The 17392-nt window shown below is 39.5% G+C and overlaps 1 protein-coding gene across 2 annotated transcripts; it reads left to right on the forward strand.

Moving 5' to 3' along the window:
- Nucleotides 1–1061: 1061 nt before the first annotated feature.
- Nucleotides 1062–14861, forward strand: ssuh2.1 (ssu-2 homolog, tandem duplicate 1). 2 transcript variants are annotated; one of them, XM_076268815.1, is made up of 15 exons: nt 1062–1144; nt 5802–5897; nt 6325–6406; nt 6808–6937; nt 7626–7686; nt 8585–8709; nt 9019–9081; nt 9297–9388; nt 10158–10250; nt 10355–10463; nt 11464–11571; nt 11961–12017; nt 13394–13440; nt 13752–13829; nt 14052–14861. In XM_076268815.1, exons 1-15 carry the CDS (start codon nt 1123–1125, stop codon nt 14158–14160), a joined length of 1272 nt encoding a protein of 423 aa, XP_076124930.1. In that variant the 5' UTR covers nt 1062–1122; the 3' UTR covers nt 14161–14861. The 2 variants fall into 2 exon arrangements, with proteins under 2 accessions (XP_076124930.1, XP_076124931.1); XM_076268816.1 differs by lacking the exons at nt 13394–13440; nt 13752–13829; nt 14052–14861 and having other exon boundaries at nt 11961–12114.
- Nucleotides 14862–17392: the final 2531 nt, after the last annotated feature.

A 17392-nucleotide genomic window follows, 5' to 3' on the forward strand; every position in this document is an offset into this window, starting at 1 on the left:
ACTTGAGTCTGTGGGTATCCTGACACCCATATCATCATATTGCCAGTAGCACAAAGTGCAACAGTTGGCATCTCCTGCCCCAAACAAAATGTCAAAAACGTTGGCCTGTCTTAAATCGGCCCATTTTAGCCTAGGCCTACTGTCCTGTGTAAAAAGCTTTACAGACCTGAAAACATTCAAGAAATAGACGCTAGGTCGTAGCAAAGCTCAAAAAACTTAGTGTGGTCCCAGCTCCATTTGAGTGAGACAAAGGGACAGACATTGCATTCAGTGAGAAAAAAGGGTGCGCCCTGCCAAGAGCCTAGTTTGTTGCATGATCATGTTCCCTTACAGAAACAAATAACAAGGTTTTTTCGTTTTCTCCACGTATGCCTTGGCTTAGGCCAGGGGTGTCAAACATAAGGCCCGGGGGCCAGATCAGGCCCGCCAGCAGGTTTCATATACGGCCCCCAGATGTTCTGGGTAGGAAGGGGAAATTAAATATATATAGTCTTCAACAATGTGTAATAAGCAATATCTCTATGATACCTTGATTAAACCTAGCACTACAAACCATCCTCAGGAAGGAAGAGGCTGAAAGAACTGACGGAAGTAGGTTATTTCAAGAGAGAAATAGCGTTAGTAGCACATGATTTGTACTAGTTTGCTTATAAGTGGATGTGGAAAAGGAGTATATCAAACAACAGTCATACCCATGCAGAAAAATGATAATGACCATGACATGACGGCCCTCACGAGGTCTCATTCCAACAAATCTGGCCCATCTAATATGAGTTTGCCACCCCTGGCTTAGGCTGAGTCGAAGAACTGCTCCTTTGCATAATTTAAGTTCCCCATTAGGTTTCTGTGTGTGTGTATGCGGTTGGTGTTGCTGTGTCTTCTACGGATATTCTCTAGAAATTACTTGCACGTGCTTTAAAGCCTAGGCTACTCAATCATGTGTTTAGATGTGTCAGTGAAGCTAAAGCATTCTGTTCTCTGGTCTGCAGTGTGCTCTGCAAGAGGGGTGTGGTCGTAAGAGGGTATAGTTTTGACGTAAGAGGGTGTGTTTTGGTGTGAGGTGGAAGTTTACAGCTTTGCAACAGAACCCGAACGTACAGAGTTCAATTTGGCAGACAAATTATGGACGAAAAGGAAGGTTTTGGTGAGTTACAATATTTCACTGCATGAATTAGGCTAGGATTAGTTATTGTCATTTGACTGTGTGTTTAGGCTGCTATTGCCAGCTACAAGGTGATGTGTGATATTTTGAAGCCAATGAAACATACATGGGCTAGCCTACAGAAAGTCTTCTATATTTGAAGGGTAATGTTTCAAATATAGGCTACCTTTGCAAAGTTATTTGGTAAGCCTAGTTTATGTTTTAGTCTGAAACAGACTAAATTATTTAGATAATACGCTATTTGGGTAGCGATATGCTTTGCCGGAGCAAGTGTGTTAGCATAATATCCAGGCATAATTTACAGTAGCCTATCTGTATGTGGAGTTAAGCTGACGTACACCGCACACATTGATTCAAATTGATAGCTTATGACTTGGGTGCCGTTCGTATGTTTGTGTGTTTTTCACATGTTTGTTTGTTTTTCAATTCAGTGAATCATCTTGGTCCTTTAGCTGCGCTTAAAAAGTTATATCAGATTCGTGGTTCGATCTAGATGTAAACAGTGGAGCACGGGAGGAGGATCTCGGGAAAGTCAGAGATTCCACTTGTTGATTATTAACATACAGTGTGTGAGTACCCTAATGTTGTAGGCCCCAAATAGCCTATACCCCTCCCAGTATAGTCGTTATAGCAGTACAGCAGTGATAGTCTCTTGCATCTAGGAATAGTGGGAATTACTGTAGCCTACTCTGACCATCAAAATAATGTACCTATGTGATGTAGTATAGATGTCGGTGCAGGGCTATTGTAGAATAGTTTTTAAAAAAAAATTTTTTATTGTAGAATGGGATTCCTCCCTGTTATGTATACAAGGTTTTCTAAAAAAAAAAAAAAAAAACAGACCCCAGATCTGAGGTTGAGTGAAAATTTGATGTTCATAGTATTACCATTGGGATAAATGCAGAGACCAAATTTCCCTCACGGGATCAAAAGAGTATATATATACTTATACTATACTTACCAGAGCTGCCAACTCTCACACATTGAGAGTGAGATTCATTCATTTGATTGGCTCCACTCGCTCTTACACCAATCAAATGTGTGATACGTATGGCCTATGAATGACATTTTGAGATCACAGAACATGTGCTTCTACAGCCAGTGGATTCATGAGAATGAACTCATGTGTTAGAGGTCAAAAGTGAGAGGTTTAGAGGTTTCTTCAGGTCTTACTCAACTCCAACCTCTTAAGCAAATTATCATATTATGTGCTGTTAAGACATCATTTCAGTTGTGTCAGCCCTGCAACATGTGCACATAGTGGCATTTTCTTAGCATGCAACTAAAGACTGGCCATACAACCTCAACCCAAACACTCCCTTTTTACTGTATCTGTGTGCATATGTTTTATTTCACTGAGGACACCCCACCTTAGTATGTTAGTTCTTTGCCCAGGTCTTTGGCGGCAATTGTGCAACATGTGGCTAAAGAGCTGTAGCAAATTTATGAGGGACTTTTCTCTCCTGGGTCTTGAATTTTATTTTCATTCTCCCACTATTGTTGCTGTGCAGTGCCACATAGTCTGGAGTGGACAAACCACCAAAACAAATAGTTGCTGCTGCAGGCTGGCAGCAGTTTTGTTCTTTCTGCAATGTGCACTTCTCTGCTTTGGTCAGCAGAGTAAAACCTCACAACCCTTTACGTTTATGGTCCTGTTTATCTTTAAGGTATTTAAATATCAACAACGAAAATTAGTTTTCATATTAACAAAACATGAATTAAAGATTAGCTATGTTCAAAAAAAAAAAAGTGGCAGCCTTGGCCTACTAGTTAGCATGGAGGGTTGCCGGTTCGAACCCCGACCAGTAGGCACGGCTGAAGTGCCCTTGAGCAAGGCACCTAACCCCTCACTGCTCCCCGAGCGCCGCTGTTGATGCAGGCAGCTCACTGCGCCGGGATTAGTGTGTGCTTCACCGTGTGCTGTGTGTGTTTCACTAATTCACGGATTGGGATAAATGCAGAGACCAAATTTCCCTCACGGGATCAAAAGAGTATATATACTTATACTTATACTTAAGTAACCATTGATATATTACTAATAGTAATTAGTGACAATGATCATATGTCATTTAATTACAAAAGGCTTATTTTGGGCTGAGCTTAGCTGATGGTGATAGACACTGCTAATGAGGTTAATCATATGATATATATATATATATATATGCTTTGTGTATATAATGGCCATGTACTGTATATATATACAGTATATGGTCCTGGCCTACAAGGCTGTCCCTGAGGAAGTCTTTATGTGATTCGACTTTGGTGGCACGGTGACAAAGGGTATTATCTGGCCAGGCGCAGCAGCATAAGAATCACAGACCACTGTGGAAAAGGCCTTAGTGTATAGTTTCTTATAGCTGCAGGATGTGCAGAAAACTTTTGCCAGTCAAGTGCAAGGTTGCTGAATGTAGACCTTCAAGACCAACACAGTGACATAATGAATAATACAACATGCACTTAGTTATTAAGCGTTTCTTATGCGTTATGGTCTGCTAAACTGTGTAAAAAGTAATCTGTTTGTAGTGGATAATGTAGAGTTTAATGATGATGTTATTGTCACTTCTGCTGAAGTCTATGAAGCAATATTGAAGTTAAGGGATAATAAGGCCTGTGGTCTGGATAATATTACAGCTGAACATAATTTAAACTTGCCAGTAAGAAACTGTCCTCTGGTGGCTATATGCTACACAGGTTTTATAATATACCATATAGTGCTGGTCTCCAACAGCTACTGAGAATATGCACACAGTATGGTATTGATTTTGAATGTTTGATGTTTAGCATGTGCTCCATATCTGTGAAGATATCACTCTTCAGAGCGTACTGTAAACCTTTGTACACTGCCCACCTTTGGTGGAAGTATAATAAGCAAGGCAGCATTAGAAAACTCACAGTGGCGTATAATGACAGCATGAGGCTCCTGCTGAGAGCTCCAAGAAGCTCCAGTGCAATGCAGTTATTTGTCAGTGTTGGGGTACCTAACTGCTCTGCTGTTTTACGTAATATGATGTATAGATTTATGTGTAGGGTATCTGTGTCAGAAAATGACTTAATTGCTGTGTTGGCTAATCCTGTCAGATTTTCTTCCAGACTGTGGAACCATTGGCGAAAATGTCTGTATGCTAGACATTGAATATTGTGGGAGGCTTCTTTGTTTTTTTTACCCTGTGTGTTTTTCTACTGTTTTTGTTTACTGTGATATGGATCACCGTGGGTCTGAAATAAAGAATTTTATATTATAATATTTGGGTTTTTAGGCTATTTATTAAATTGACATTGTTGTTCATTATTGCTATTCTCCTTAATGTTGTCTTACTAACTTTTTAAACAGTTTACTGTTAAATTTAACTATTGTATTGTTGTTATTTGTATGTCGCTTTGGACAAAAGCGTCTGCCAAATCCCAAACCATAACAACTTCACCAGGTCATAACATCATTGGTCTTCACATGTCTTCTAAAAAGCTAGTGCAGTGCCCATGCAAAACATGCTATTCCTGTAGAAAACCCGTAGCCCAATTACGTACCCGCAGGTACGCGTGCTTTAAAAAAAGGATGGGGAAAAACATCATTCCAGCTAAGCATTCAATGAAGGATATTGAATATTATTATATTATATTATAATAAACATGCAGTAAGCAGAATTTAAGCATGGCTGCATTTGACATTTTTTTATAGCCTAGATCAAAATGACATAGGCCTAACAGCTGTTTTGAGTTCAGTCTATGTTTAACCTAATTGAATAACAGTTCAAGATGCAAATAACAGACACTCACACACACACACACACACACAGACATTCCTATCATTAATAGATACAGTAGAATGTCATCTAACAGTGTTAGCGGAAAAAGTCAAATCTCATAAAGAAACCATAACCATACTATGTACTAATAGACGCAAATAGTACATTGCAGCACTGAACACTTCAGGTGAATTTTTGCACAGTATCCAGATGGAACACCAGGAGGTTGTGAGTTCAATCCCAGGGCTTGCCACCGTTATGTACCTGAGCAAGGCACTTAACCCCAACTTGCTCCAGGGGGCGCTGCTCCAGTAGTTAGTTAATTGAAAGTCACTTTGGAGAAGACCAAATGACAGTGTAATTTAAAAGTACCCCTGCATTTTTATTGGCTAATAAGTATTGTTAACCCCCTCAGATATATACTTGGGAAAGTCATGGTCTTTTCTAGACCTCAGTTTAGTTTTGAGGAGGCCAGCATGTTGTTTATGTCTAGTGTTACTGGCAACCACGTTGTGATGGTTGCACTCTAATCTGCTCAAAGCAGCATTGATCTGCTTGTATTGTGTTTCTTAATTATGCTGTTTATGTTCCTACATTCTTCTGTCTTTATAAAGCTCTCAATCTGTCGAGAAATCTCAGCTGACAGGAACTCTTTTGCACTGGGTATTTTTATGCCCAGCTCACAGCATTGTGTGCGTTGCATAATACGCTCCGCATGGGTAGTATTTATAGGTTTCCCCTCTGGCCCATTCAAATGAACAGGAGTTTGAGTAGCACGCTATTGGCTCATTTACTGGGTTTCATTTGGCCACTCAGCTTTTTTGGTCTCGTTTCATATTCGTATCGTATCATATTCCACACACATTCCTGTTGACAGGTTTTCCTTTTTCACACAGTGGAGATTGACCCTAAAATTCCTGAGGAAGGCCCATCAGCGCCCCCACCTGGCTGGTTGGACTGTGTTTCAGGTTACGAGGGCTCCAAAGGAGGAGGTAAGGCACTTACAGCTGTTTTATGATGGATAGCTGATTCATTATCATATGACACAGAAGTGCAATTTGAGGGTAAGAGAGCATAGAGATAGCGTAAGAAGTGTTGAATATATAGCTTCAGACTAAGCCCCTGTGTCCTTTGTTGTTACTACAGCTTTCTAAGCTTCAGTGAAGACTTCAGGAGTAGAGTAGAGTAAAAACTGCATTAACTACTGTTAGATGTCATAGGCCCCTTCTACCTGAACCCTCATTATCCTGATATTTGTCAGTGATAGTTGAGTGTAGCCTATGTAAATATTTCTGTATCAGTACACCCCCCTCTCCTTTTACAAATGATTAGCTTTACCTAATTCATGAAAATATAGAGGTTATCAATTTTGAATTTGAGTTATGGTTTTTAAAAAAATCTTCTTTGCCTTCCTTATAGAGGATCCTGATGAGAATTACCATGCTCCACCTCCGTACGCTCCACCAGACAGCAATCAGAATGCTCATGTCCCCAATGTGAGGTACGGTGTCTCTTGCAAAGTCTCTGTCCCTCAGAAAATGTCTGACACTGGCCAGGTGTCTCATATACTGTACTTCTGTTCCCTTTTATATTTAGTGCACACTGTTATCAATAAGTACACTACAGTACACTACTGGATAAACATCAGCAGCTTGCTCTACCAGTTGTACTGTACTTAACTCTAAGGAACAACATAGAAACGCTGGTCCTTCATACCTCTATTGGATTAAAAAAAGAATATTTTTACAATGTTATTTTTTGTACATGGCTTTTCCCACTCCTGACTGAAAAACAAATCAGTGATTTTGTTGCATTTCTGTTGAAAGCTTGATCAAGCTTTCAACAGAAATGCAACAGAATCACTGAGTACTGACAGAATTACAGCTTGTTGTATTTCTGAAGGGAGCCAACAGTATCAGAGGACGTGGCCCGTGAGGCTCTCCTGAAGCATGTGGAGAAGAAGTGGAGCTACAGCAGCAAGCCCGCCAAAAACCTGGTCTTCAAGGACCTCAAGCCTATTACAGTATACCGGGTAGATGTGACATCTTTTTTACAAAATGTAGAGTTGTTTGCAGTTTGCAGTGTTTGCAGTTGATGTACAAGTTGACAGACACCTTGACATCTAATGCAAATATATTTCTACTCCTTGATATATTGGGATATTTGTTATTTTTACTTTCAGTTTACTTGTAATCTTTAAAACTGAAACAAAACAAAAAATGAATAAATATTGCTATTGCTGTCACAAAAGTTTTGCAGTTCCACAGAAGTATAACAACATATCACCATGCAATCACCATGTGTATACATGGTGCCACTGAATCCAAAACTATGTTTAACATTATGTACAAAGCTTAGGCTACAGTGGACTAGCATGTTGCAGGGGCTGCTAAAAACACAGAGAAACGCAATGAAAACTCGGCCAATCACAGCCCTTGCTGTCGAATGCGCCGTCTGGTTCGACCGTGGAACGCCACAGCGGACTATCTGCCCCCAAGCGGCTGCAGTTGTACTTACATTTCACCCAGCTGCGATCACCTTGATCGTGAATGAAGTGTCAATTTTTAACTGGGACCCTCTGTATATCCACCCCGTACAGGCTTTTCTGGAGATTTGAATAGAGATGCTTTGCTTGGCTTTCATAGGGTTGCCTCATGCCTTTGTGTCTCGAGGCATGCCTTTGGACTGCTGGTCATGTTACACTTTTCTTTCTATTTCAGTACCGTTTGGAGACATACACAGAGTTAAGATCGAGCAACTGGGCATCAGAGCCATATAGAGGTACTGTTATCCATGCTGAGAGAGAAGATAGAATTATTCCATGATTCTAAAGTTTCTATATGTTATCAGACCCTTTTGCACTGCAGGGACTTTTTAACCGGAGTTTCTATAACTATTTGAGCTCCTACCTTGGGGTAGGGTTTCTTCACTGAGCATAAGAACATTGACTGATTTACATGCCAACTTGGCCAAGGCAGTAGAAGCGCCATTTTTAAAAATCTCTATACAAATAATTCAGCGTCTGTTTAAATTTGCCTAACATAAAAACTGCACAAGAAGGCTGCAGAGGCTGACTACTGTCACGTGACAAATGCCTTCTGGTGTCTGGACAGATGGAAAGAATAAGGATGATTTTTTTTTTAATGCTTCCTGATACCGTGAACTTCTAGTTTGTCAATAAACCTCAGTAGCTAGTAAATAGCAATGCTAAATAGCAATGCTGTCCGTTCATTATTTTATGTTCATGTAATAATTGAACTACTAACGTGTGTTAAGTCATCTCAGAGTTCCTACTGTGTGCGAATGCAAACAGAAAAAGCCCTTGGAACTGTGTAGTTCTAAGGGTAGCCTCTCCAGTTCGTAGTTAGTAGAACTGTGTTCTTAGAAATGTGTCTGAGGGGGCGCTGTGGCGCAACAGCCCAAGATCCCACCCCATCTCTCTCTCTCCCATCTTCACTATCCTGTCAAAATAAAGGCAAAAGGCCCAAAAAATATACTTAAAAAAAAAAAAAAAAAGAAATGTGTCTGAATTCGCCTGTTTAGGAGGAGGGAATCAGATACATGTATGTGTGTTCCACTTCTTGGTCTTGCTATTGGAATAACTAGGAGAGTCTGGTGACTACACAGTCTTCTTCAGATGGGAATGGGAGAAAATAAGTGACCAGGGTCTTTCACACAGGCCAGTTTGTGGACGGGCCAGAAAATGGCAGGAGCCCACCGCCATGGGAGGTTCCCGTGCCGTATCCTCAGAAATACACCGACGTCACAATGCAAGTCCGGGTACCACACTCCTGTTTGGTTAAGGTATGAATCTAGCTCTTCTTTCAGTCTTTTTCAATGACTGAACTTTTTAAAAATTTTAATCCTTGGTGTCTTAATTCTTAACGTGAACACATTGATGTTGTTGGAGTGGTGGATATTATATGGCACAATATGAACATGGAAAATCAAGATGATCATTAGATGTTTTAATAAAGCATCTCAGGTTTTAGGTTTCTAAGAAGTTATGTTATGCTCACTGAACAAAACAAAATTCTACTCAAGTTAGGATTTTGGTAATGGTTTTGGTCTTTAGACTTGGTCTTACATATTCAGTCTTTCATCTGATTTCAGCCATGCCATCAATGTCAGAGCATGGGGAGTGTGCGCTGCTCCCGTTGTTTCTCCCGAGGACATGTGAGAATGATTTCATTTTTTCTTTTCATCTCTCTTTCCATCTCTCTTTAGCATTTAAGTGTCTGTCTTTTCTAGCTTTGCTCCTCCATTGAGTCCTGGAAAGAGTCCAATGGGGTTTGGGATCCATAAATAAAATGGGGGCAGTTTACTTAAAGCAGAGCTTTGGGTTTGGCTAAAACCCAAAGTGGGTCATTGGTAGTGTGTTTGTTCTTCAGGTGCGCTGTGTACATTGTTTTGGCCATGGTCACAGAGGTGTTGGCAAGAACCGAAGGAGATGCACTCTCTGCCATGGCCGTGGAGTCAGAAGGTATAATCATCAGTCCGTTGAACAGCCTAAAAAAGCACATTTCAGCACATGTAACTGGTCAAATCAATTATCTTAGTCTGGTTGAAAAGCATTTTCCATGTTATTGTTTTTCGACAACAGTATTACTGTATTGACCTGTATTGATCATTAAGATGAATTGTTAACATTTATCACCTGGTTGTTTGGTAGTTTGCCTTCACTACCCTTCACAAATGCTAACAGCATCTGCTTTTTTGTTGCTTTGCACTTGTCTTTTGAAGAAGTGAACGAAAACAAAGAAAAGCTAAGACCTGGGGGGTATTCCAAGTAGGTAGTTAAGTGGTAAACCTGGGTAAGTTAAGCTGGAGGTAGTGGTAAACCTGGTAATAGAAGAACCTGGATTTTCATTCTCTTACAGAGATTCTCATACACTAAACAGAACAAGCATACACTCTTAGGAGGATTACCACTTTCTCTAGCTTAATTTATTCAGCTTTATCACGTAACCATCTACTTGGAATAAACCCCCCTTAGGTTCCCATATAGGTTATGATTTATCTCTAAAGTATATTGGTCTTTTGTGTTGATGTACAATAGCAAGCACGTTTGGCTAATGTCTTCCACCAGATCACAGCTGTGTTAGTTTCAGTAACAGTCCCTTTTGTCTGCTGCTTCTTAATAATTACTTTCACTCATATTCACAGACTCCTAAGAAAAAGCACATCACATCAGCAGGAATTAGAAGTGAATTGATTTGTGTGTATGTATGTCAAACATTTTCCTGTTTTAGATGTATTTGCTGTCACGGTCGTGGTATTAAAGTGTGTCCATCCTGCGAAGGGCAAAGGAACCTTTTACACTTCCTCCAGCTGACTATTGTATGGTGAGGCTCTTTGTGATATTCATACCTACCACACACATACTATCTCACTAATCGGGCTTAAGTGACTTAGGTTCTCTAATTATAACTACAATGTCTTCCCCCAGGAAGAACAATATAATGGCATACATTCCTCCTGACAAGGTGCCTGAGTTTCCAATGGAGAAGCTTGAGAGTGTGTCCGGTGATGCCTTTTTTGAGGATGAAAACCTTTTGGTACTTTGTCATTCTTCCTTGTGTGACTTGATTAAAAAGCATGTCATACAAAGTGCCAGAACTTCATATGACCATATTATTTAAAAGTGCTCTAAGCCAGTGGTTATTAAACTTTTTGTCTGGTGACCCCCCAGAAAGTCTCGCGACCCCCTTCTCTCTAACCGGCGGAATTTGGTTTTGAAATGTTGTGAAATGGGTATTAGAAGCAGAGGCAGAAAATGTTATGGTTAAGGTTAAAAAAGGTTATGTCACCACCAAAGGCATTATGTCAATGTCAGCCTTTGACTAAAAACCTTAAGAAACATTTCTTTAATCCAGACTGCAAATCATTTCGCAGTTCTCCAATATTTTTGGTGACCTCCAGTTTAAGAAGCACTTCTCTAAGCGATGTTACGTGTTTTCTAAGCTAAAACATTTTTTGTCACATACAGCAAACATCTCCTCACCATCCGCTAGCTGCCTGTCCCCTACACTATAAAAAAAATGTGGTCTCTGTGGACAGCCCAGACTCCAAAAATGGCAACAAAAACAGCCTGGACCATGAAACAAAACAAACTGTTTTAGCCAATCACCAGCGAGGTGTGCGTTCAGGAAAGTTTCAGTTGTAAGGGAGGGAGGGGCGAGCTAGCTCTCTGTTTTGTTTGAACGTCAACAGAAGTGACATCGCTTAGAGCACTTTTAAGTTCAATTTGTGTTATAAAAAAAGAACTAACCCTTGTTTAATCGACACACCAAATATATTTAGTCATAGACGAGTAAGTAAAGCAGAAAATATTTAAGAGTAATGAGAGAAAATGAGATAATGTTATGGTTGTTTCCTTAAAAATGACTAATGATTGCCAAAATAGTTCCCAATTAATTTAATTGTCGACAACTAATCAATAAATCGTTTAATTGTTTCAGCCCTACTTGTAACTGACATAGAATATATCTAGTCAAAGTTAGTTTGGTTTGTGGTTAGTGACGTCTGTGTCTGCTTTCCGTGTGATGATGCTTTCAGGTCTATCCCATTGTGGGCTTCCCAGACCAGGAGATCTGTGCTATCTCTAAGAAAGGGATCGAGGAGCACATCGCCAAGTTCTCTTCCAACCGTCGCATCCTGCAGCAGGTAAGCAGCTCTTAACAAATCACCTTCTGTCTGAGGAGGAATTTACCTGTCAAAGGTGGTGCTGGGGCTCATTTGTGCAGATGGTGAAGAAATGGAGGAGTTTTGAATCTCTAGACGCAGATATAATGTTAACCTCTTCTTTGTGGCTTTATTGGTGTTTCTGTAAGCTTACTTGTTTAAAGTGATAAAAGGACCCATCTGCATACTTAGGCACTGATTACAAGTGAGCTTTTATGACATTGCTGACATTGTACTATAAGTCGTAATGTCCAGTAGCCTACTGGCAGCATGTTGAAGCTCTGACGTTTAGTCAGCATCTTCATGGGTTTAAGAACACAGAGCAGTGTGAATTAGTTGGTAAATGAACACTTGTGTCAATCTCTCCGCAGAGGCAGACCATAGAGTTGGTTCCCGTCACCCAAGCCTTTTACAACTACCATGGGAAGGTCTATGAGTACTTTGTCTATGGAAATGAAAACAAAGTTTTCATACCTAAATACCCTTCTGCTTGTACAATATTATAACCAGGGGTTAAAGTGTGTGTGTGTGGGGGGGGGGGGGGGGGGGAAGGAACGCAGTCCCGCCACCTCAGATAATAATAAATATATTCTTTCATACCAACGATATAGCACAGCATGATATTGATAAAATAAATGGTGAATTAATTTTCCGCGTGTACAGAGGTGACCAAGAAGCTAGCAATTCTCCTCCAAAAATATTGCTACACCATGATACTCAAAATGTTGTCCAACGGTGAGTCATTTTTCCCCGTTGCACCGACATTGGATTTTAGGGTTGCCACACCTGCCAAATTCCACTTTAACCACTGATTATAATGGAAATATTAGCTACATGTTTGTGTGATCCATTAACTCTAAATGTAGGTCCATGTGATTGGAGGGGATTGTAATGTGGAGAGTGTAAATGGGACCAAGGACCAGTTCCAAATCTCTTGTAATCCTTTGTTTGAAGTGTGCCCCATGTACCCCATACACTTTGCCTTACCACTCCATCCCAAAGAGAATCGGAACACCAGGTTGTTTACAAGCCCATTTCCAAAAAAGTTGAGATGCGGTGTAAAATAGTGTTCAAAAGTTCTAAGTTGGCAAAAAGAGAAGCAAATAAAAAGCGTGTTTGGCAAGGTCTCTAGCCAGGGTCATGAGTGCTTTGCAGGGATCGTGAAGGAATCTACTGCGCTAGCAGGAGTCAAGCAGGATCCATGCGTACACCCCTATGTTATTCCTAACCAAGGAAGATGGGAGGCGTGAGGGGAGGTGGTGGGTTGAAACCACATGCTGCCACTTGAACCGGCAGGCAGGAATAACTGACGCTGGAGGCGTGGCAAATTTCATCACGTTCCTCCTGAACTTCCATTTAGAATGCTATTAAAAATCAGAATGCTATAATTTGCAAATCATGTAAACCCAATTTAATTGAGAATATTGCATAGTGCACATATCAATCAACACGTATCAGTTGTTGGAGAGTATATGTTAATTTTGAATTTGATGCCCACAACACCTTTCAAAATTGTTGGGACAGGTGCACGTTTATCACTGTGTTGCTTGCTATTTTTCATGAGTTTACGAGATATGAAGATCATATTCTGTTTTTATTTACATTTTACACAGCATCCCAACTTTTATGGAAATGGTTTTATATATTTACAGATATGTATGTTTAGCTGACGCTTTTATCTAAAGCATCAGCTGTGAACATTAGCATAACAATGAATACTACCTTACACAATAATACATGCAGCTGTTATATTGTACCTGTGTGCCTTTTGTATTTGATATTGCCTTTTGTTTTTCATCTGAAGTTGTCGCTTCAACTGCAGAAATACGCGACAACTGCAGGAATACTCAAGTAATTATTTAAATGGGAGATTTAGTAGGACTACTCATAGACAATGTGAAGAGAAATGGAACTGTATGATAACTGTATAACTTCTCACAAATACTATCCGTGTACTGTATTTACTTGTATGTAAGGACCGTCATATCACAAGCTATATCACTTTGAGAAACCGGTTTACTTTTGTATTCTTTATACCCTATAAACAGTAACATATTGAAATAGGATTACTCTTTTAAATGCTCTTGTCGAGCTGTATGTTTATATCTAAGGTCTATCTACATTTGTGATGCCCATTTGGTATCTAAATATGTATTTTTCAGGAGCATCAAAGCATCATTGAAAAAGCTCAAGCTTAGAGGTCTACATTTCATATCTACTCACAAGATGTTGTTCTCCAGGTGACTTAAAAAAGAAATATGGTCGTGTGCATTCATTGCATGATCTTGTTACTGTGTGGGGATCATAGCCATTTACCTACAACCTTAACTATCCTATACTTGTTATAGTTTTTGCACATTAAGCAAACTTTATCATAAATCTGTCAAGTATTTGTTTACTGAACCTGAAATAAACATGAATGCTAAACAGTATAGTTTTGTGTCTCCTGTGTATGATTCTAGAACACACAAACATGACTGGTTCCAGTCAGTCCACAACCATGGCCTTGGCCTGCAGGCGGAGCCAGGCACTCTCAAGCACGACAGACATCCTGCTCAAGGTGGATTCTAACTACATGCCTAAGCTCTTCACCAGTTTCTCTATAATACAAGGATGTTTTCACCATCAATATAAAAGTTCTGTCTTCCACCAGTTTTGCCTAAGTGATAGACACACTTCATCCTTTCCCATGCTATGTTTTGTCATGTCGGCGTCCATGTAAGCTCGGATAGGAGGCAACCTGGTGCCATCTAGATGCTTCTACAAGAAACTATTTCTGATAAAAAGGCTGTTATGTTATTTAAAACAGTGATTTAAAGCAGTGAAAACAATGTGCATTATAATTACACCAAACAAATTTACCAAACTCCTACCCGAAACTAGAAAGGTCGGTAATCGCCTAGAAGACCACTCAGACAATGGCAGAAGTGCCGTTTGTCATGTTATGAGGTTATGTGCTATCAAAATGATTTTGGAAATGTTATGTTAAGGTCAAAAAGCTAAAGGGTGCCTTTAAGTAACTATTTAAAGTTGTATTTAATATGTGAAATCTTATGGGACATAAGTAAACAAGTAAAGCTGAACTGGTGATGCAAAGTTCTAATATTACTAAGATCACAGGTTTGGTTCCCAGGAAGCACATAAGCTGAAACTGTATACTGTACAGCTGGTTAAATGGGTGGGTACAAAGCACACCATACACTTGTAGGTTTCACATATATCTATATATTCCTCATATATTGCATTGCTGGTTAATACATGTACAAAAGAAGACCATCCAGTTGTAGATTCCTGTGTGTTTTTATTGTTTCAAACATCGAACTCATGTAAATCTTACAAAAAGGTCAGAACAACAGTCAGGACAAATATGTACATACATACATACATATATCTTCATGGCACAGTTTTAAAAAACATTCTCCTGCCATGGATGCCATTCTTCTAACCCACACAGACACACACACGCGCGCACACACACACACACAGGGTTTTTTCTTAAACAAATTGTTTCTTCAATACATACAGTATACTCAATTTGAATACCAACTGAATGAAACACAAAAACTAATTAAATTACACTAATAAATAGTCTATCCTTGAATGGTAGATGTTAAGAGCCTTCTTAAGATGATGTACAGTATTAGAATGGTGGACAGCGCATCCGAGGAGAAGACAAGTGTGTACAATTGGGGAAATTTTGTTTAAAAAAAAAAATTCTGTGAGGCACCCTTTAAAAATGTGTTACTGTGTTATCATACACTTGACTTTTTGATTATACTATTTAAAAAAAAATAATTGATCGGAGAAAAATAAAAGGTTTTGTTCTCCATGTTTCATTACAAAAATATCAAGATCTAGTGTGTTAACATTTGCTTTGTGTAGGCTGGATGGCTGTTTATAAATATAGGGTTAACTCACAAAACAAAAAATTCCAATGGGGACCAGTTTTAATGCACAAGACTTCTGTGCACGGTTGCTTCACTGACACATGCTGACAGCATAGGTGAGGCCAAATCTTTGGTACAACTATTTCTACTTGACAGTTTGAAGCTATTTAGTTTATTCATGCTCAGACCACTCTATAGGTTTATATTTTTGTCTCTGAGGGGTCTTTTGTGTGTTTGTTTTGCACCCCTACTTGAAAGTCATCATGGAATGCTTGCAATGGACTTTGCCAATTGATCTGGGCTTGTGGCGACATTTGGACCCAACAATACCTTCAGTAACTGGCCAGGAAAGGTTTATGCTGTGATTTAAGTTGATTAATGCAATTTCCAGTATTCCTCAGTCATATGCTATATGTGTTTAGCAACACAAGTGTTTGAGTGGGATGGTTCAAATGTTGTCAACAGGCTGAATAAATGCAGTAATGGCATTCTCAGTCTTTTATCATTCAGTAACAGAAATACACGATTTTGTATATTCAAACAACAACAACAAAAAAAACTTTTACGAGGGGAACTAATAAATGAAGAGTTTGATTCCAAAATGCTATATCTCCATTTTTAAAAACCTTAATAAGTCATGGCATTTAATTGTGTATTTCAGGTAATAATAATAAAATTGCAGCTGTGTTTTGTTTGTGTAAAGATAAATCAAATAACAATAACACATTTGTAGTTCCACTAAAATTACCTGGAAAAAAAAAAAAAAAAAAAAATATATATATATATTCATGAATATTCATTAAAATGGAGGATATGGTGTTTTTGAAACCAAACTATTCAAATGCAAACATTGTTTTTGGAGGAAAATACTAGTCTAACGCTGCCACCATACATTTTCAGAGTATTCACTGTGGTCTGGAAACCCGCATGGGTCATCATTCAAGTCAGGTGTGCCTTAGCCAAAAGCTTAGGTTTAGACCAAAATGTCAGCGAAAGAGATCTTGTGGCAAGCCCCTGTTTAGGGCAAGAACAACATTAAATTCTTGGCCTTCACCTGTCCAGAGTAAAGGAGTTTTTACAAAATCTACCCTCAAGTAAAATAGATGATTTTGCAGCAAACACAGGCTTTCTGTTAAGGCCTTATGGTTGTTGATGGTCACCTAAACCACTCTACCAGGCCAATTGTCTGTAGATCGAAGGTTTCCAGACTACCCTAGCTGTTAAAACTGAGCTGGTGAGAAATATAGTCTGATAGCAGCAGGCTACTATAAAGTGCTGATAAGGAAAGACAGAACACTCTGAAGTGGCACAGCAGGCTTGATACAGCAGGTAAAACATCACAAAACATGACCGCAACAACTACATGTACTTCAACACACAAACTACCACACAAATCAGCCCCGGATCGGAGTCATTTGGGACCGTGGTGGCAAAGGCAGAGACAGACAACAATAATGTAGACTAGACATTGGGTGAAACCAGCCTGACAAAACAGCTACCAACACATTCTATTACTGCCAGTGGCCCACCAAAGCGGAGTGTAGTTTTTAGAGCAGAAGTGAAAAAAAAAGGATGGCAGAGCAAGCTGTCTGATTTGGTCCCTCTTTCAAAGGATGTGCCATGCCCAACCCCTTCTGCACTGTCAAGGACACATATAAAGAGTTTACATTCATCTAGTGATGGGTGCAAAGCAAATGCCTTTGCAGAAGAGGGATATTTTCTGTTTTTGTTGTTTGGACTGGGGTGTTAAGGCACCTGATGAATTGTTTGTGGCAAAGGCAGCATCAGAATTATTGTTATGGTGAGAAGTGATGATGATGAAGTCCCTAACCACCCCCAGCAATCAGCCTCCGTTCAGGGCAGATGTGCCATCCGAAGCAGTCGACTATAAACTCTGGGATAACACAATGGTTCCT

The sequence above is a fragment of the Alosa pseudoharengus genome, unplaced genomic scaffold, assembly GCF_046254945.1.
Source record: "Alosa pseudoharengus isolate Yale_2024_CS ecotype anadromous, Long Island Sound unplaced genomic scaffold, YU_APseudo_1.1 YU_APseudo_1.1_scf_5, whole genome shotgun sequence".
NCBI lineage: Eukaryota > Metazoa > Chordata > Actinopteri > Clupeiformes > Clupeidae > Alosa > Alosa pseudoharengus.

Bases quoted from the DNA above. Each gene is read 5' to 3' on its own strand.
- ssuh2.1 (XM_076268815.1), top strand. From the start codon at position 1,123: ATGGACGAAAAGGAAGGTTTTG. The intron at 6,407-6,807 runs GTACGGTGTCTC...GTATTTCTGAAG, and splicing joins GCTCATGTCCCCAATGTGAG to GGAGCCAACAGTATCAGAGG. The intron at 12,018-13,393 runs GTCTATGAGTAC...TTTCATCTGAAG, and splicing joins TTTACAACTACCATGGGAAG to TTGTCGCTTCAACTGCAGAA.